General features: G+C 45.2%; 1 protein-coding gene across 1 annotated transcript in view; it reads right to left on the minus strand.

Moving 5' to 3' along the window:
• Nucleotides 1-1,877: 1,877 nt before the first annotated feature.
• Nucleotides 1,878-21,496, minus strand: part of AGBL1 (ATP/GTP binding protein like 1) — a 265,668-nt gene continuing 246,049 nt past the window's right edge. The window contains exon 21 of the mRNA XM_019533180.1: nucleotides 1,878-2,051. Coding sequence (XP_019388725.1) covers nucleotides 1,878-2,051 — 174 coding nt within the window. The remainder of the gene's footprint in view (nucleotides 2,052-21,496) is intronic.

Consider the following 21,496-nt stretch of genomic DNA (forward strand, 5'->3'; position numbering starts at 1 on the left):
AAACATGTTTCTAGCTAACAAACCTTTGCCTCGACTAACAGAATTCCACCAAGCCAGCAGTTCTGCCCAGCCAATGCACGGGTTTTCCTGGGAATGCTCAAAGAAGTAAAACTCTCTTACACCTTTGCAACACTACAACATTCGGTTGTGGTGAGGTATTGAATGCACAGATGTTAAAGGGATTAGTGCTTCTGCTGGGATAAGCACCTAATTGACCACATCCTTACCCTGCAACATTTCAACAGTATGGGAATCCTCCAAGATCTCCTCACATTCTCACCCCATCTTGGTATCAATTCATTAAGAAATAGCTATGTGCAACTAGCTTTCTTCTTATTAAATTGGTACAACCACTTTTGATCTTGTCCACAATTAAAGAGGCCTGAAGCAAGGAAGAACTGAAATGAAAATAACTAAACAAAATCCAAACAGGAATTGTCTAGTCTTCAGTATATCCTGTTTAGGTTGTAACCAGGATGACTACCTAGGCAAGCTCTACCCGATCCAGTGGCTTTACCTTGTGCTCCCAGGTGACAAGGCATTTGTGGGGGAGGAGAGGGTTCCTCCCATATGAGAACATATTTTAACACAAAGGCTTATGCTGCTCTAGATCCAAAGTCACAGCTTGATTAATGCCTGGAAGCCATCTGTCCAGCCAAACTTGAGCGCTTGTGTCTTATGACACACTAACTGCTTCTTGGATGGCTGTCTGCAGCACAGCTGCTGTTTAGGGTACATGGTCATGGCTTCATTTCTACATTCACGTGAACAAGTAGGCATGACTAATCCAAAGGAATGTCTCTATTCCTTAGGTTTCTTTTTCCTTTCTCCATCCACAAACATTAAAAACAATGAACAAAGTTGTAAATATGGTCCCCGGCATGGAGAACAGGTGGTGTTAATGGCTGCTAAGTATCCTTGAAGGGGGAAGACTGGAAACCTACCATAAATTTCTGGGGCATTTCTGCTACCGAACACATTGCCTTTTGCTTTAATAATACTGAGAGGATCACATAATGAAAGACCTGTAGGAGGAGCTTCGACTCACCTCTAGTCACCAGTTTTCTTTTTCCATTAGTCTTGGGAGGACATTAGTTCGATGTATACACATGCCACTGGCAAGTGAGAAGTGTTGCAGAGTGACATTCCCATCACCTAAGACACCTGATTTTATGTGCTGTCTGCTTTGACATAGACTCAAGTCAAATTCTCTTTGCTGGTGCTACTCCATTTTTGTCCACCCCACTGAGTGCAGTGGAGCCATAACCATCAAAATCAGAGCAAAATTTGGTGGTTTAAAGAAAAGAAAAAGACTCTCTAAACTAATAAGTGAGATCAAGGTTTCAATAAATGGGCCAAGGAGACACAAGTCTTCTCACTCAGGGTTTACAAGATCCAATGCGAGTTGTAGGTGCCTTGCCTGTTGTGGGACAAAATACCTAAAATTTTCTGACAAACTTTCATATGAGTTTGAAGTCCTCAGTCCCTTCCCTGCAGCTCGAAGGAACAGTGGCATCCTGTAAGGTACCTCAGTGAATCTTCCTAAGTCTCCCCACCCATATCCTCAGTGGTTGGGAACGGATGCATGTGACCTCTAAAGAGAGACAGAACATCTTTCAAGGGAGATCCCATTCTCTGGTACTGGACCACATGAGGAGGGGAGTATAAAGTCCCAGAGGAGCCTACTGATATACACTGCAGATCAAGATATCAGTGCCAGCCAGAGTGGGTTTCTGAAGGAGTTAGTTGTGTCCACTTCTCCAAAAAGTCACAATACAGTCCCACCCCTAACAGTGACTCTCAGCCTGTAGTTGGGCTGGTGCTGTGATCACCAAACCATGCAAACCTATATCTCACCTGGGACCTTCTAAGTAATATTACTCTGACCTTTGTGTCTGGAAGTCTCTGATCTCCTCCTCCAGATCCAGCAGGGCTGCAGCCTGAGCCATTAGCTTCTTGCTACAGGGCCAGGATTTGAGTTGCAGAATGAGGAGTCCTAGGCAGAACTTGGCGCCCATCTCCTCCAGCTCTCGAGTACCAATCTGCAGGCCCTGCCGGTGAAAAGCAAAAAGTGAGAGTCAAGACTGGCATCAGCAATAAGGCTGATACAACTCTCTGCAGGGGCGCTCCAGGTAGAAAAGTCCAAAGGCATGGCAACGAAAAGAAACAGACCCAACCCCAACGCTTAATATGCAGACTTTGCTCTTACTGCAGTTGGACCTGTTCCTCAGAGTGATTTACAAACATGACCTCATAGCCATCTGAAAAGTAGTCTCTATTTTACACTTGGGGAAACTAAGGGTGTGTAGACAAAATGGGGGCCCTAAATTGAAGCAGTGGGTTTTTAAAAACACTGTTTCAATTTACGGCCCTTTAAACCCCCATGTCGTGCACACACCCAAACTTACCTGCCTCTCCAGTGGTGGGCAGGGGAGGATGAGTTGCCGGTGGGCGGAGCAGTCCCTGGACTGTGGGGCGGGGGTAGTGCTTCCCCCTGTAGCAGCGCCCCCCGCCCCAGGTGGCACCTGCCTGCAGGCACCAGGCTCAGGCAGTCCTGGGGGACACTGTAGCCGCGGAGGGAAGCACCGGGCCCCCGCCCAGCTCAGGCAGGCAGGCTCCAGGAAAAATAAAAATAAAAATCAGGCTTGCCACTTCTCTCTTTTTGTCTTGGGTGCAGCCTGCCTTCCCAGGCTACTGCCAGCCTGCCTGCAGAGCCCCTGAGCTTCACGGAGCCCAGTACTTTGCTCCGCGGCTGTAAGGCAGCAAACTAAAACTCCCTGGAGGTGCTTTAGTTTGCTGCGCCTCAAGTCCTTTAAGGTGCGTTACACTGCCAAATTTACTACAGCAGCTGGAATTACTGCGCAATATGCTGCTGATGCATGCAAACACCAACACCATTAAAGTGGTGTAAACCATTTAACCCACTTTAAAATATCATGCACACGTGCCCTTCCTTTCGTCTATGCACGGCCTAAGGCGAGGATTTAAGTGACTTGAATGCAGCCACAGCGGAGGAGCTAGTAAGAGAACCCAGGAGTTCCTATGTGCAAGGCTAGACATTTTAAGAAATGTCTCCCTTTTCTCCCTCTCTTTCTCGGTCCCTTTACAGAAAGAGCCATCTCCTGGAGCCATTGAGAAGGCTGATAGTCTATGCCACTGTAAACTGTCAGCAGAAGCCAAGATGAAAAGGAAGGAGGAGGGGAAAGACTTCTAACGAGTTATGAATTGTTTAAAGAAATCAATAACAAAGTAATTACAAAATAACAAACACCTCCAAGGAGCTTATCAGTCTATTAAAAACCTGTGTCTCCCTGGCAGACAGTCCAGAGAGGCAAAATCTTGATCTGCATTTTCCATACCCCAGTATTCAAAGGGGCTTGGCCCATGGTGAAGCATGGCGATGTGGAGCCCTGTTGGAAAAGAACTGAATTTTGAACCCTCTGTGTTTTTCTCCCTGATTAAGTGCCACGGCTAAAACAAACCAAACCCAAGGGGCCAATTCTCCCTCCGCTGGCTCCGAGTAATCCTTAATGAAATCCATGGGACTTCCATAGATGCAATGTAACGGCTGGAAGGAACCAAGCCCCAGACATATGGAAGAGAGGAAGAGAAAGAGAGTCTGTGAAATTCCCCAGCTTCGGTATGTATTGACCCTATCAAATGCACTCTTCAGTGCTAGCACACACGGGGCAAAATCAATCACTGAACAATTGCTGCCTCAGCTAGCATCAATCCGATGGGCTTCTACAGCACAAAACGTCTCCGCAGCCAAGCCACCCCTCTGACATGCGCTCCCAAGTCCATTACCGAAGACTGTTTCCTTAGTAACAGTCAAAAGTCCCCAAAAACAGCCACGCAGATGGTGTAAGGTCCATTCCAGTATGGCCTTTATGTCTGCGCTCAGATCTTTACCAGGTATTATTACTGGACATCTTAGGGGGTAACAGAGCCTTGCAACTTCCATTAATCCATTAGAGGCGGCAGAGCTCGGATCTCAGGGGCTTTCTCCCTGTGCAGAGTTTGTCAGATTTGCAAAGCGCTTCTGGATCCTCAGGGATCATTCAGCTCTGCAGAAATGAGAGCTGCGATTATTTCTAAGCGGAGAAAGTGCAGCTAGACAGAAGGAGGGAGAAATTTCTCTCATAAACTGTTGCAGTTCTCCTTGCAGACGCTTTTCCTGTGGACGTTTGTCAGGCCCAGAAGGCCAGTCAGGGCAGCGTGGAAATCCCTATTTTTAGTTTGATAGGTACAGCGCGTGGAAGTGACACTGGGAATTCAATCTGCAAGTGAAGCTGGTGAATATGGCTCTCCATAGCAAACCATTTGAAATTCTAGATGCTTGCCTGCTCTCTGAGGAAAAATTATGAATTTGTAATAATCACAATTATCATCAATCATAAACTAAAATGAAATATGCACTCAAAAGTACCCCTGGCAAGAGAAGCAAATGGAAACACAACATGAGCACCTGCACAGGGGAGCTCACAATTCAAATACAGATGGGCTGTAATAGGGAAGACTAAGCTGCGGCAATGTGGTGGAGTGGGTAGGGCATTCACATGAGGCGTATGGAGAAACTGGTCCTACTCCTTGCGTTGCCACCAGTCTGTTACATTAGCACAGATGCACCTCAGGTTTCTATCCCAGCATGGCTAGTTCGACTCTAAACTTCCCAGGCCAGGAGCTCTGTGTGCCTGTTCGACAGGTGACAGCAATACAGCCCAAACGGAGAATGCCTGGCATTCGAAAGCTTGCACAAATTTATTCCAACTACATGGTTGGTCCAAAAAAAGATACCTCCCAAAGAAAGCCTTGCCTCTTGCATAGCTTCTGGACCATCATGCCTACATCATCACTCTTACAACACAGCAATGCAAGTTATAATTGTAAGAAAGAAGGGAGGACATACAGGAACCAAGTGCTGAAAGTGGCAGGCAGCGGGAACACTTAGGAGTCCGTGCAAGTTTGGTGATGACAAGGTTATTATTTATTCCAAAAGAAAAAAAAAAATCTTCTTATTTTGTGTATGCCAGGGTCAAAGTACATGGGACAAATAAAGAGCGGGACAACGGCATTCCCAAGTGGAAATATGTCATTTCTATGGTGAAAAGGCCTTGTCTTCAGAGGTAGATACATCATGAGGCTCCCCCCTGGGGTATATCACAGGTCCCTGCTTCCAAGATCAAGGCGACACACTAAATACCTATCAATCTGGGAGATGCCAAGCAGCAACTGTGCTAAAGCTCTGCCTGTGGCTTTATGATTCCCTAGGGTTTTATTCAGGATATGAAGAGGCCTTAAGAAACTACGAGTGGAGAAATAATAATAATAAAACTGTAATATACCTGAGAAGCATCAGGCTGTAATTGCTCGTGCACTGAAGTTAGCTGCTGTACCATGAGCCTGTATTACTTTGATACCAGATAACTCAGGAGTAACAGCTGGAAACCTCAGCTAGAGGATTACTTGTTAACACACTTTATTCACTTCAAACACAAAGGGATTTTTTTTCTTTAACTCGGCTAACTCAGATCATTCTCCTTCCCCCTCCTTCCCCTTTGTCTCTGCTTTCAGCAGCGGGTGGAGCCGAAGGGTGCATGCCATAACTGCTGACAGGCCTGACAAATGAAATGAATGTTATTGATGGCACCTGCCAGGAGCTACTGATGGTGTTACTGGCATCCAGTCCCAACGGCACCAGCAAAGGGCCCACATGGACCCTTGGGGCTACCTTTATAGCCCTGCGACATACAAACACACTCTACAAGATGTATAAGGCAGTGATATTCCCAAGTGAAAAGGGCACATTTGGTTTAGCATGTTCTGTGCTTTAGCCCAGAGGAAAAGGCAGCACTGGATTGAAGGGTGAGAGTGGCCTGGACCCGTTGAGAGAAGGTGGTGTGGCTACCACAGTTGTCTAGGACTAGCCCACTGGGCCTCACTGAATTGCTGTCAGTGGTGGTCTGTCCTTCTAGGTCGTTAGTGGCTTTTCTCTCTGGTGGACTGCATCATGTTTCCCGTCTTCCTGTGTTCACTTGGCCCCCTCTCAACTCACCGTTATCATTACAAGATGACAGGACAGATGTTTCTTGGCTACTGTGGGGCAAAGCAGACCCAAGACACCACTTGCCAGTCTGTCGGCTCTGGCTCTTTGACTTTTCCTTCCTAATTATGCCTTTGCAGAAGGCAGTGAGCAGGCCTCACCTGAAATCTGTATCAAGGTTTCAACCCTTTTACTTGTTGAGAGAATACAAATTCTAGAGAATAGAGAATATACAAGTTGATCAAAGGGATAGTAGGACTTAGCTATCAAGATGGACTGGAATGCTTAGTCCTGTCTTCATAAGCTATTCCTTTTCTCAGCTTCTCTACTATAACTGTAATCCAGGGTGTCAAGTGCTGCTAGCAGCTGAGGAGGACTATGTGAAGCCGATACATGAGCAATAGCGGATCTGGACCCACTGTATCTCTGGCCAAAAAAAAAAAAATCACTGCGAAACAATTTGTCACATTCAGCATTGTTGTATCAAATAATTATCCACAGATAAATGTTTCCATCATTACACAAACTGCCCTCAATATGCTTCCCAGGATTAATGATACAGTTACAGAGCTGGAGGCAGAAAGGAATCGTTATTGATAAGTGCTGAATTCCTCCTGCAGCCAAAAGTGATATTGCTTCCCAGCTTTCAGCTGTTGGTAGAGAGGACATAGGACCTGGTGAATTAAAACCAGAGATGTCTCAGTAAAGGGTGACTAATGCTCTAGCAAATTCCAGGCTGGAAGACATTCACAAACAGCAGTCAGCTGGAGATTTGGGGGACCACTACTGTTCCCCGAGTTGCAAAAAGGAACAGTCCGAGGGAAAACATACCATCGAGGTGTTCTCACTCGCTATCCATCACTTGCTTGATCCTTGGGGCAACAGCTTTCCACTATAAACTCACTTCCATTCAATATATACATACACACACACACAGTATTCTCTGCATCTCAATAGCTTTACACATGCACAGCAGTTATGCCCTAAGGCAGGGTATAAATAAATTGACAGTCTGGTTTCCCACTAATTCCATCAGTGAGCTCTCAGTCAGAATACTAATAAAACCATCCAAAGGCTTCAGAAGATAAACCAGTGAACTGAATGAAACATTCAGTGTCTGGGGTCTGCTGTTTCTTAAGCTGAGTTTGGACTGTATCTGAAAGATATTGTCCTTTTATCCCCAGCAAAAGAAAACTCGCAGGTACTCAGGAATTTGGTGCTTAAAGATTGCGGGGAGGAGTTGCTGTAAAAAGAAGAAAAGGAAAAGAAAAACAAGTTCTCTCCTGAGTCGCAGCCCCTTGAACATCCACACTCAGTGTTTCATGGCAGGGACACCGTGCCCAATGGAAGGAATTAGGAATGAGGCACAAGTCTAGGCCAAAGGATTCTGGGGGTATTAGCTGAGCAGGAAGAACAAATGAAGCAAGGAGAAGGTATGTGAAAAGGAAATTCTAGAATAGAAAATGGAAGAAGCTGTGGATACAGATGTAAGATAAGCTGCTGGAAGAGAAGAAAGGGAGGAAGAGGATTGCTGGGGTCAATGGAGGTTAACACAGAGGAATGGAAACGAAATGGAAACTAGTGGCACTCTATCCACTATCTGATCATTAACTAAAGTGTGTCTGGTTCTGAGTGCCCATCATTATTATGTCCTGTAGATTGGCTGCAAGTGAGGAAACATCAGTGTCCTTCTATCTACAGTAGAATCCCCTGTTCCTTCCGCAGGCACGTTTCCCTACTGAAGGCAAAGTGGGGGTTGCCACAGTTAGTACCCAGTAATCTGGGATTTGTTCTGTACAGATGGACACTGACAGAAACAGAGCGGGGTACCCAGGGAAATCTTTTTATCCTATGCCATTTTTTCTGTTACTTAAATGACCTTTTTTTGCCATTTAAATATATTTTACATCCTGAATTGTTTGGGGGCAGACTGGGGAAAAGTGCATGAGAAGGGCCAGTGCTGTGCCCGCAGACCTGTTGGGGGAGCTGCCTTCGAAATCCGCTCTGAAGTGCGCTTGGGCTAGGGTCAGACATTACACATGAACCGGTTTAAATGATCAGAAGCCAGTTTAAACCTTTAACAGAACGTAAACCAGAACGTAAAATGGTACACATAAACCAGTTTCAAAATGGCTGAACCTGGTTTAAGATAAACCTGGTTGAATGTAGTATCAGACTTCACTAATTTGGGTCAAACCAGTTTATGCAATGGCTGTCCCAGACCAGGGCAAAACATGGCTCATTTTCCAGCCAGTCATTCAAGCACATGAATTTTGAATCCTCCAGAATGACTGTGGGGAAGTTTCCTCCTTCCTTCTTCTATGCCAACTTCTTGCATGTCTGAAGCTCCCATGCCCATAACTTCTACCTCGCAGTCTCCCCATAGCTGGTATGGTGTAAATCATTGCACATGGTACATGGCAATATAGAACAAGAGTCTGCCCAGGCTCTTCCTGATTAGCAACAAGAAAGATTAGGTTTCTGTAGGGGAAGGAGTCCCATAGGGTTAATGTTCAGATATGCTCACTAAGGAGTGAAAAGCCAGGGTGGAGAGAATATTCTCCTGGAGTGAACAGACTATATAGCTGAGATAGTCCCATTCCCTACCAGGCTCTTACTTTCCAAGAGAGGTAAGCACAGCGTTCGTTTGCTTTCCCATTTATCACCAGGTAGCTTACCAATGAACTATTTTTAGGCTGTGGATATCACCTGGACTAACATTAACGGATTACGCCCCCTCTTCACAGCTGAACGATCCTTCACCTCCTCCCACACTGCCCTTCTCCTATGCAGCTGTCCTGTTTTCAAACATAGCCAAAGAGGTGGAGGTAATGCTATGCCAAGCTACAACAGAGGACTCTGTAGGAGCTCCCATTGTTTCAAACTGGGCCAGGAGCTGTAACAAGTTCCTATTTGATTCTAACTGCAAGAGACATTTCCCGTGGAAAGAAGCGAATGTGCAGCCTCCTCCCATGTGGGGTTGTCAGCCTTACGGTACTGTGTGTGATGAAGGCTTTGTATTATGGAGCAGCATGTTTGCGTGCCCACAGAGGGGGAGGGGGAAGTGAACAAAGAGCACTTCTTCCCTTGACATGACATGCAGGGAAGAAAGCTTTAAAATTACAAGGGGTCAAAAAGCTAAACATTTCCAATGTATCCCTAAAGACAAACAAAAAGCCAACTCATTCGTGCCTCCAAGTACGACTGTACATCAGACCCGGAGCTTCGAAGTGGGGAGCTGAGAGATGGGGAAAAAAATTAAGCAACTTGCCCAAGGGAACACAGGGAATCTGTGGCAGAGTGGGGTCTAACCCCAAATTCCAGTACAGTGTCTTGTCCAAAAGGCCATCATTCTCTGCAGTGGGCCCAAATACATATAAGGCAGCCTACCATTACTTTTGTATGCAAAGACTGGGAAATTCACAGGGATCGCCCCATTCCCTTTAACCTAAGTAAGTTGTCTTGAATGCAGTTTCCTCTCTCCATGCAATGCAGGGAAGTACTATTATCCCATTTTATAGATGGAGACACAGACACACTAAGGGCCTGTGGCATTTTAATGGGAGGCACCTAATACCTTTTAGGCTCTGCACCAAAATAATTTGGTCAAGGTCACACAGAAAGACCCGAGGAGAGCAAGAATCTGGATCCAGACCTCCCATGTCCCAAAATAGCAGCTAATCACTGGGCAATCTTATCAGCATTTTGCATTGCTATTGACCTAGAAGCTTTTGCTCTGGATGCATTCTTAAATGTGGAAATCAATTAAGTTTGCATCAGAATTACCAGACCTCTGGTCCATGCCGTCCAGGTTCATGTCTTTGGTTTTAGATATAGAAAGATACTTAATGCAGCAATGCTTTACAACTGGAGTGAAATAACTTCCTGACCCCAAGCTGCTGATAACCATATGCCCTGGGACATAAGAATTGATGTTCCTTATAATTTTATTCCAGCTAATGTAAATGCAGATGCTATTCTTATTCATAAAGTGTCTGATCTCTTTTTTTCATCTTAATAAGGCATTTGTCTTCATAATGCCCTCCACTACTGGGCTCCACAGGTTAATTATATGTTACATACAGAAGTATTTGTTGCATCTTAATTTCATGAAGTGCCCTCTTGTCATTGCATTATATTACAGGGTAAAACCCAGCACCTGGATGTTCCTGGCATTCACTATTTAAAATAACAGTACAGTTTGCTGTCATACCTCCTTTTGTTGTAGAGCCTCATAACCTTCCTGTGGGATGTGTTTGCCTCCAGTTTTACATGGTAAATACAATGCAAAGGGGACTTGAGTAATGTCACCAAGGGAATGGGAATGAAGTCCAAGAGTCCTGCCTCCCATGCCTTATTCTGGACTGCAGAATGGGAACCTTTCATGGTAGGAACAAAACTGGGATGGAAGGGAGGTGACTTGGCACTTCCCGTTCAAGGCCAGCAGATATCAGTTCACCATCTGACACACCGGAGGGATTCCTGCCAGTCCTAAGCTATATATCTACAGTGTCCATAGCCAACCTGCAGTGAGAAATCAACACAGCACAGGTTCATTTCAGCCATAATTCCTCCCATTTGTTTTGTGCTAGCAACACTTCACTGGTGTGGCAAAATTTGTAGATCTAGCTTTGTCCTGGGTGATAGTATTCTAGGTCACATAAAGCCTAGGGGTGGCTAGATAGCATCCTTGCAGCCAGTGTGTGCCAGTAGTGCCAGCACAAAAAGATACAGCCCTATAATAAAGACCCCATTCCCCTCTTCCACAGTTATGTGATGCTCACACCTTCCAAGTGAAATAGCCCTAGTTTTCATAATCCTTTCTCCTAGGGAAGCCCTTTCTAGGCCAATAAACAGTTTCATCTGCCTTTTCTGGACTTTCTGTAGCTCTGCTCGACCTTTGTCCAAATGAAACGACCCAAACCAAACACAGTTCTCTAGGAGGGGTAGTAGCATTAATGCCTATACAGGCATTAAAATGTGTTCCAGGTTGTTTACTATCCTTCTCCTCAGACAGCGAGGCATCTTATTCACTTTTTCTTTATTGCTCTTGCAGAGCATTGAGCAGACATCTTCATTGAACTCTCCTGAAGATAGCTACCTATTTTTCCTGAGTGGATACAACTAACTCAGAACCCATCCCTGTGCCTGAATGCTTTAAATTCTTCCTTCAAATGTACCTTACCCTGCCTCCGTCTATATTTGATCTGCTATCATATTACCCAACCTCATCATTTCTATAGGTCTTTCCAATCTTCCCTACTACTGTATAATTCAGTATTAGCACCAGCAGCAGAAAATTTTGCTACCTCATTATTCTCCCTTCTTCTGGGTCATTAATAAGTATATCGACCACCACCAGTCCTAGCACAGACACCTACGGTCACCTCACTATTAACCTCTTTCCATACCAAAAAATTGCCTATTTATTCCTACTTTTGATTTCTGCCTTTTAACTAGGTTTTGAATACATGGCAGGGCCTTCAGAGTCTCACCCTGTGGCTCACGAATTTCCTTAATAGCCTTTTGTGAGGGGCTATATCAAAAGCCTTTTGAAAGTCTAATTAAATTTTATCCACCATTTCTCCTTCATCTGTTGATTTCCTTACCACTTTCAAAGAATTCTAACATATCAGACAGGCACAATTCATGCTCACAGAGACTATGTTGCCTTGTCCTTATATTATTATACTCACCAAGGTGCCTGTAACACTGTCTTTGGTGCTTTTCTCAGCCCCTGAAGTAAGTCTCTAAATGCCACGCATCAAACTCAGCATCTTGTTAAACATGGTTCGGGCACAGGCAGACATCTAGTCTGCTGGCTCTTTTTAATGGCAAACTGAATAGTTTTTGTTGGTAATTTTGATTCTCTGTTCCTCAGGTGACTCAGATTTCCTAGAAAAAATGTTATCTGGTCCTGGTCTGATCCTGATGAGTTAATGACGCTGGCCAGAGTGTAAAATAACGTTCTGCTAGGGAAAGACAAAAAGCCCAAGTTGATTCAATTGTTGCAGGTTAGTCTAACCTAGAAAGCTTGAACTGATTTGGAGGTGAATAGACATTCCCTTTTCATTCCAGAAATTCAGGCACATGCCTGCAGTGGCTCAGGCTAGAAGCCACTGGGTGCTACAGCACCCTCCCTTCCCTTCTACAGTGCTGAACTAAGTGGGGATGTGGCCAGGCCCCAGCAGGAGCTCTAATTAGGGATTACTCCTGCAGCAGCCCAGCAGGGAGCTGACAACACCGTGTTTATCGCCTGTAACTCAGTTTTTATCAGCCCATTAAGAAAACAAAAGCTTCTCTCATTAGTTCAAGATCTTCATAAACAACTTTTTCTAAGAAAGGAAGGGAGGGACATTATCAGCTACCTGTTGATCGGCTCCAAAAACCCCTATGCCAACACAGTCCTGTTTGTCTTTGTCCTGTCTGCCACAACACAGACCATGGTCAGCATGTTCTCTGCTACCTAATGCTGAGAGGTGTCTGCATAAGGTAGGGAGTGGTGAGGGGGGAGGGAAGCAGGCAGAAGCCAGGCAGACCCCACCGTACATGCAGTTTTTGCTGGAGCTGCAGCCAGGGAGCAGAGGGGAGGGGACAGCAGACAGCCAAGCCCAGCCCAGAGAGCATGCTAGGATGCTGGGGGACTCTGATTTAACTTAAACCAGGAAGGGATCTGGGACAGACATTACATAAACCAGTTTGACCCAAATCAGTTAAGTCTGATACTACATTCAACCAGGTTTATCTCAAACCGGTTTCAGCCATTTTCAAACTGGTTTATGTGCACTTGACATCTGTTCTGTTACAGGCTTAAACCAGTTTCTGGTCACTTAAACTGTTTTGTGTTAAATGTCTGTCCCTAGCCAGGCAGGAAGCATGCAAGTATTTGCTTCTACCAATTAACCTTGTCCGTGGAGTCCTGTCCCAAAGGTAATTTTTACTATTCCTCCCCTGGTTCTTTGCCATTGTCCAACCTAGTTGCTGCAGACCTGAACACCACACATGGAATATATCTAAATGCCAGACCAGAATAAACTCTGCCTTACCCTCTTTGTCAAGGCACCTCAATACTGTCCTATAGCATTTTTTCTGTGCCAATTCTAAACCCTTTTCCTATTGTTCTGTCAATACCAAGGGTGTTGTTAGACATTACAGTTCATGCATGAATGTTATGAAGTATTAGAATTAGCCCATGCTGTGAGCAGTATCACGTTAAGGGTTACTACCCCCTCTGATGTGCTTATGTCCAACTTGCTGCTAAAGGGCTGCTGAGTAGGACCATGGCTATGTAGGCTATGTCAGGACTGCCCCATAGCTGTGTGCTTTCCAATGGTTCTTCCATGTAGCCATGGCTACCTCCTCCACATCAGGAGCAGTGCAAGGATCAGGAGCAGTGGGACACACATGGGGAGTAGCTGGGATGCAGTTCAGGAGCAGTGCAATGTATGAGTGGTGAGATGTATGTGACTGGGCTAAGCCATGACCCCTTCTGCTATGGCCAAGCCAGGTGTGTGGGATGCTCCCGCTCTGCACCCCCTGCCAATGCGTGAGTGAGGCCTCGGTTGGGCCGGGCTGGGGGAGGGCTGGAGACCAGGTGGATCATCCAGGCATGTGGGAGATTCCTGCTGCTGCATGCACCCTGGCAGGGGCCCGAGGGTCACATGCCACCCCGATCTACATGTGCATGTGGCTCAGAGCATTTAGCTCATCTTTTCCTGCCTTAATACCAGATGCTTCCATCTTAAGTGTATTTAACGTGCGCGAATGGTAACGTCTAACAATGTTGCAAGAAATTCTGATCTGCAGCACACTTCTCACAGTGCAGATCTCAACCCCATTATATTCTCCCCATGTACCTCAACCCAAAGCTGTGAATCTCTCCTGCACAGACATTGCCAGATATGCTAGATACCATGGTGACTGTGACTGCTGCATCCTTGTTCAGAGAAAATGAGGCTGACTCCAACCTATCTTCAGACAGGATCTGTGTGCAGCTCTCCTAGAGTGAAGGAAATGTGTGCTGAGCCACTTAGAGCACTAACTCTCACCTACTGACTGCATCCTTTGTTACTTTAAAGTTTCATTTGCCACAATCTATCTCCTACCCTGATACAATAACTCAAGAACTATCTTATTCCTGAATTATGTATGCCTGCCCAGTCTTCAAAAAACCACTAACACTTTTTGGGCATCTTCTGCTAACATGATCAAAGCCGGCTTCCCCACCTATTGCTGACAACACACTAAGGATCAACGACAGGGAGCTACCATGACTCTGTAACCTCTTGTATTAGTGCATCTGGAACAAGAAAGGAGCCATTGATTTTCCAAGCAAAAGGCAAAAGGAAACATCATTGTCCAGCTCAGATCAAAAAAGAAAGACATATATAGCAGGAAAGGACTCCCCCCACCCCAGCTTTCTTTTGAAGCTGAAGAGAAGTCCAAGCAAGGGGGTTGTCGTCCATTTTCTTACAGGTATTGGCACTGTTATTCTGACGCACATTATTCATCCTTCCGGCTGCTTATCACATTTCATAGATAAACAGGGCACACTAGCGAAAATCTTTCCATTTGCCATTTGAAGCTACACTGGCAATCTAGAGCCCAGCTGAAAAATCTGAAGGGCCCTTACACTGAAGGAAATTTACTTCTATAAAGTGTAATTCACATAAAAGCATTCTCAAGCCCTCTTCGACGGCTGCAATCTATACATGCAAATCCCAGTGAGCCGAGCATACTGCAGCAACGTACTGTTTGACAGTGGTGCTAGGGCATTTACAAGACGTCCAGGGAAACAGCCCAATTTTAGGGAGATTTATTTAAACATGGAAATGTCTGGGAGGCCAGAGAAGGGGGTGTTGCTGGTTTTGCTGGGGGCTGCTTCTTAGATGGGTCATGGAAATTGAAATCTCAATTTCAAAGACCAGGAGCTGAACAGCAGGGAGGCCGTTTTAATGAGGATAATGCCTCTATCATAGGACTTATGAAGTGGTGGCCTACAGACTTCAGGGCCCGATTCACCATTGCACTACACAATGCACTCTGATCCAATCAGTCTGGATAACCACTCTGATCACACTTTACATGGGAGTAAAATGGCTGAACAAAGGCCACGGCCACATTACATTAGACCCCAGGCATCTGAAAGTGCCTTTTAAGGCAGGCTGTGAGGTATCTATGAATGTGGACTCACCAACAGTACACAGACTTTAACATCTGAACCTATTTATTACAGAGCAGAGTCAGTAAGGCCCAGGGGTTAGTCCCAAACCTTCACAAACTACTGGCAGGTCTTTAAATTCCCACCAGATGGGTTTCCGTTTAATCTCTCTGCTGAATGAGCTTGTGAAGTGGGGAAGCTAGAAAGGAGGGTGGTCTTTGAAGAGTCGAAGGAGCAGACTGAAGAACTGGGAAAAAGGAGATCAGAGAAGCAGAGATTGGGGGGGGGGGGGAAGCCAGATAACCACAGCAACTAGGATATAACTGATGTGACTCAGAAGCTGAAACAACCTATGACTCCCTTACTCTGTGCTGGGTATCTCCACTTTGGCTTTTTCAGAGACAAAAGCCAGCAAGAGGCAAATGTTTTCTCAAAAAATAACTCTGAGCTTTCCGGAGGAACAGGTGAGAAAGACCCCAACTGGCAGCGATAAGAGACAGTGTTGAGTCCAGATGACATGCTGTCTGGACTTCTCATTCAGTGCTTTTTCCACCAAGGGCATTTGCATAAAGGCAAACAACAACTTCCTTAGGAGTCCTTCTCGACCTGCTGCATATGCTTATTGCTTCAGGTGGATGGACCGGGAAGGAACAAAGGAACCAGCTTTTGTGCAAATAACCTTGGTAGTAGGGAAGAAAGGAAGAGAGAAACAGAGGAACTGAACTGACGCACAATCAGATTTGCCACTTCCAAGAAGTGTCAGATCTTCTCGAGGTTCCTAACAACTGACGTTTCCTGGAGAGATTTCTGGCAGAGTGTTGGGAAAATCAGCAGCAGGAGTTCCCCCACCCCCCACACTCACACACATTTTTTCCTTCTTTGACAAACTAGCTATGTTTTCAAAACGAAATATCACAGACAAGTGTATATATATTAAAAAACCCTTATGCCTAACTCCATGGTTTTGGCACATAATCCAGCAAGCGGGGGGAGACTCCACTGAAAAGAGATGTGCACATTTTTGAACGTCAAACAATTGGTTTAAACCTTTGCCTATGGCAGCTACGCTGACTTCCATTGAACAAACGGTTAAAAAAAAAAGAAAAAAAAAAGACCTTTGTTTTGCATCTTCTTTTTTTTGTGCAAGAACATAATTTAGCATGACTCTCTACAGAACAATTTGCATGGGATTACCCACAATGCACTGTATTATGGTAATCCATTTCAACCCTTGATGCATATTAGACTGACAGTGTTAAAAATCTGTCAAAGAAAAAATAAATGATACAGCAAAACGATGATGTAAGACAGGACGATAAACATTCAGCACTTCTGTAAGCTGCCAAAATCCACTCTGAAATTGGCCTGGGAAAGAGAACAAGGGTACTGCGCACTCCAAAGAGCTTTAGGGAATGTTCCCAACTCAAGCAGAAAACAATACCTGACTGATACACAGAAGCAATCACAAGGAAACTGAAAACACAACAAAGCAGAACCAAAAGCTGAAGAGGAAACAGAGAGAGGCTTTCTTTCCCCATTTCTTTGATTCACCACTCTGAAACATCCCAGAGGGAATCTTCCTGCTTGCATTTCCAAGGATGGATCATTGGGCTTCAAACACATACAAATTCAACTCACTCTCCGCACTGCTTTCTCTTCTCTGCCTTCTGTTCCCACACTGTAGGCTAGACATGCTCCCTAGGGCACCAGAATCCATTATGTGGCTCAGAAGGGGGACACACTGAATTTGGGGGTACAGACCGTGCTGGTATCTGGGGATTGACCAGCCTCAGCAGTTCGCAGCACAGGTTTACCTCTGCCTTAATCATGGATTGATTCTTGCTTCCCACCCGCTAAGAGCAAGCATGGAGGGCAGGGCATGCCAGTTCAGTAGGGTTTTTGAGGCATTAGACCTTCAACCTGGTCCTGGGTATGACTGCAAACTGCATCTGACTAGAGGACCCAGTGGCAATGTGGTGGGGCTATTTATGGCAGGGTAGGTCCTGTAAAATACCACAGTGTTGCAACCTCCAGAGTAAGGTGAATATAGGGCAGCTCAAAACCCTAGCCCCCACTGCCTAGTGGGTACTCCTTGCTTGCAGAAAGGCTAAGGGACATCCCCCTGAGAGAAATGCATCCTCACTGAGGCATTCGGCAGTCAGCAGCAGTTCTTATCTGTTGCTCTCTGGCAGAAGCTACAACCATCAACACCCTGAACATCTGGACTCGGTCTGGCCTTTGGATCCTGTCTCAATGATCTAAAGGGGGAATGGTAGGTCTTGGGCAGCCTCTGCTCCTCCATACCCTTGCCTTTGTACACATCAAAGGTCTTGGCATGATGGTTTCAAGACTCTACACAAAGAGATTCATCAGGTACCTGACTAGACCTCTTACATGTACACCGTGGTCCAGAGGATTGACAGTTGCCTACTACTTGGACCTTCCCCCGTCCATCTAAGGAAGGCCACAACGTGGCGCTACCAAGATACAACTTGCTGTTGTTTGAAAATGGGATCAGATGTAAAAAAGCCTATCCAGAAGGGTGTCTCTTGAAGAGTTTGTGAAAATAGAATGGACTCAGGCACCAATTAGTCTAATCTACTTCTGCTCCATGTTTCTCATGATTTCTGGCTGTCTCCTGCTTTTAAAAGGATGACAAAGTTAATCAGGTGAGGAGGATATTCCTTCCTCCCAGTCTTAAATTAGTCCCAGGGGTGGGGATGTTCTGCTTTTGACGAATGTTGTGCTGTGTTGAAAGTACTATGAGTCACAAAATTCAGTCCTTCATAGGGTAAATCTGGCCCCAAAAAACAAGAGAAAAAGAACAATTTGACCAACAGCTTGTCTAACATCTCTCCTAGCCATATATCTGATCCAATAAAAAATATCACCAAAAAAAATAATAATAATCTCACTCCCTGTATAGTCCCTGAACCATCACGACTGCAATAACACTGTGGCACTACTCCAAGTGACACATATTGACATTCACTGTTTGGAATGGAAAATCCACATCATGAAGAAAAAAGAATCCAGACTACAAAGTGCCGACAAAGACCCAATATTTAGTTTAAACTGTACCTGTTTCTTTACCAAGCCTAAGGAAGTGCATTTTGTGCCCAGAAAGCTGGTCTAACATCCTTCTCAACTGTATAGTTGGGAAACATATTACTGAGCAAGCTAATTAAAATTATTATTGATCAAAACTTCCTTTTAAAAGACATGGGGAAACTCCAAACCCCCACACCAATTTATATCATGGTTGACTTCCAGGAACCTAAGAAACCACACACATCTCCTGAAATAACTAGTCTGGAGAGGGGCTGGTCTTTGGTGTCAGATGAAGGATTTCTTTGATGGTTGTTGGGCAGAATATATCTTGGCTTTCCTCTACCAAGGCCTGGCATAAATGGTGAGGAAAGCCAACAAAGGATAGTTCACCCCAAATGCACCTCCATTTTAGGAGGAGTCACACATAGGGGAGCAATGCTTTCCAAACAGGTCCTCTCCTCTTCATCTTCTCATTTCCAGTTGCTGAACAATGAATGAAACAAGAAACAAGGACAAGCGACATTTGCTGAGAAGGTGCTGTAAAGATTAGTACAGTAATTAATCAGGACATCCATGTCAGCATGTGCCTGACCTTTTGTCCCACTCTAATAACAGCACCTCCCCTGGTACCCTTCATCCATACCTTAAAACCTTTTATACACACCCTTCAATTAAACATACAGTCCTCTGGGACATGGAAAGGGCAAAGTGGGAAGCTGAGTCACATGAAGAAGGACACACAAATAGTCAGTGGAAGAACTGGGAATGGGCTCTGCTCTTTCTCTCTCTCTCTCTCTCTCCAGTCTCTTGGCTGCAGCATTAGGGCTAATACTCGAGAGTACTGGCATGTTTTTCTTATATCATATGAATAGTGGGAAACAGGGGTTGAGTTTCAACAGAAACAACAAAAAAAATCGAGGGCCCTCATAAAAAAAAAACAAAAAAACATTGGATCAATACTATAGTAGGGGCATATATCAGGGCCTGGAGGAGCATCTGTTCACCAAGACCCGCCAGGGGAGGACAAGAAACAAATGGGCACAATCTGATTAAAGCCTCCCCCCAGCGATGGTACAACCACCCACCCTGGCGAGCTTCAAAAAGCATCCTGATGCCCATCTGGCGGGGGTCATCCGATCCTAGCAGTCTTTCCTGCCCAAGTGCAGGGGGGGCTGGGCCAATGATCCTGCAAGATCCCTTCCAGTCCCTAACATCTAAGAAACTACCCTGCCTAAACCCAAATTTCTCCCCGGTCACATGCCCAGCAACAGTGACACATGAGTCTCAGTCAGATTACATGGTGGAAGCATAAGAGAGAAAGACAGCATGTCACCAGGAAACTAATACCTGCTCCTCTTCTTTTATTTCTGTCCTAACACAAACCCGTCCTTCCCCAAGCCCCTCTCTCAGCCTGCAGCCCCTTATTGGGTCCTGCTCCTGCATCAGGTTTCTTTTCAGCCGCTAGCCTGCCCACCATGGGACTGACAAGCCTGAGCAGCACTCTCACTGTCACTGGGAAGATGAAAGCCTTTTGAGGTGCTGTTGGCAGGCAGGAAGAGAGCCAGCTAAGGGGCTGTGGGGAGGCTCAGTGTCACTGCACAGCAGAGAGACAGCAGTTGGGATCTGACCAAGCCCAGGAGACCCGAGTACAGCCACAATGCAGCAGTGGGACTGGCAACAGGTAGACTACAAACCAATTCATGAGCTTGAGAGATAACAACATTGCTGCAGGGTGGCAGCAGACAGCAGCAGTGTTGGAAGGTGGTAACCTCTATCAGGACAGCGGTTACTGCAGCAACTGAGAATGTGGATCTATTTTTCCCTCCAGAAAGATAAAGCTCCAGCCATGTCCCTGAGGAGGTTAGGAGGAGAAGGTGGGGCAGTGTCTTAGGTTAGTGCACTAGCTTCCAGCTGCAAGGATGCTGGGTTAAAAGAATTCAGCTGGTAAGTGTGTGCCAGGAGCTTTGAATTAATGTACTAAGATGCAACAGGAAGGTAAACAACTGGCAACTATACTGAGCACATTCAGCTGGGTTAGAAGTCTGCAAAGAATTGACTAAATACTCCCAAATAACTTGTATCCAACATACAGTCCTGTATAAAAGCTGGCCTGGATTTCCCAGGAAAGACTCTTGTGTAGTAAGTCCAAAGTCTGGATATGGAACATGGGAACAGATTATACCCATACATGCTATTGACTGGAGACCGGCTATCAGTTGAAATGACTACAATAACTACTGTATCATGGTTCTGAATAATAGCAAAGTGATACTCTGCCTGGTGTCATCAGGTTTATCATAAGCCCATGCTATTGGTGTGGTGGTGTCAGGACATCAACTGATCAAACCTTAATGATCAAAGGAGGATATTCACATGGGCTGCACAAAGTGGTGCTTTCCCACATAAGCCAGGGCAAGGGCTGGGGACCCTAGTGAGATAATCAGGATTCCCTGGATCTTCAACTACAAAAGGTCCTTTGTTAACGTCTCCCTCTCTTGCTCTGCTACTTCTACTCTTTGTCCTTGCATCAAAACAGCCGCCCCAAAATGTCTCTCTCAACCCCATACACGCATGGTATCACTGTTGAAAGAGCCTAAAGAAATTATATATTTTTCCTTGTGACCTTGGAAATAAAGGATCCAACTCAGAAGTTAGTTTTAAGTTATCTTGAGTGGCACTACATTGGCATAAATTACACCTGCTTCCAGATCCCTTCATCATGTAGATGACCTCACTGCAGACTCCCTCCAGATTTCCTGAGGCCCACATACTTGCACGTCCTTTGACTCATGTCCACTTGCCACTGGAGAACCAACACACTTCACTTCTTGCACATCACCTCTGAATTTGGCACCAAGAGATGTCCATAATCCAGAGTATTCAAATCAATATGCAATAGCCCCTTTGCTGTCAACAGAATCGCATCAGACCAGGATCACATCACACCAGCTAACTAAATGGATTCTCTTCCCTTCTTTCAAAGTTGTAACCAACTAAATCTGGCTCTAAGTGATAGCAGCTTCTTTGTTTTTTGATGGGCAATTCTTGTGTTCCAAGAGTGGAGGAAAGAGAAGGCCTCCAGGGGAGAAAATTTTAGAGACATTTAAGATATGTTATTTTATGCAAAGTGTTTCTGCACATGCTGCAAATGAACTTTCTGAAAAGACAAAAGGCTCCATTAGCTGCTATTAGTAGGAGTTTGTGCCTGTAAAGATCAAAAGAACAGGGCAGATATAGTTCCT

This window comes from Crocodylus porosus, unplaced genomic scaffold (genome assembly GCF_001723895.1).
Source record: "Crocodylus porosus isolate Cpor-Errol unplaced genomic scaffold, CroPor_comp1, whole genome shotgun sequence".
NCBI lineage: Eukaryota > Metazoa > Chordata > Crocodylia > Crocodylidae > Crocodylus > Crocodylus porosus.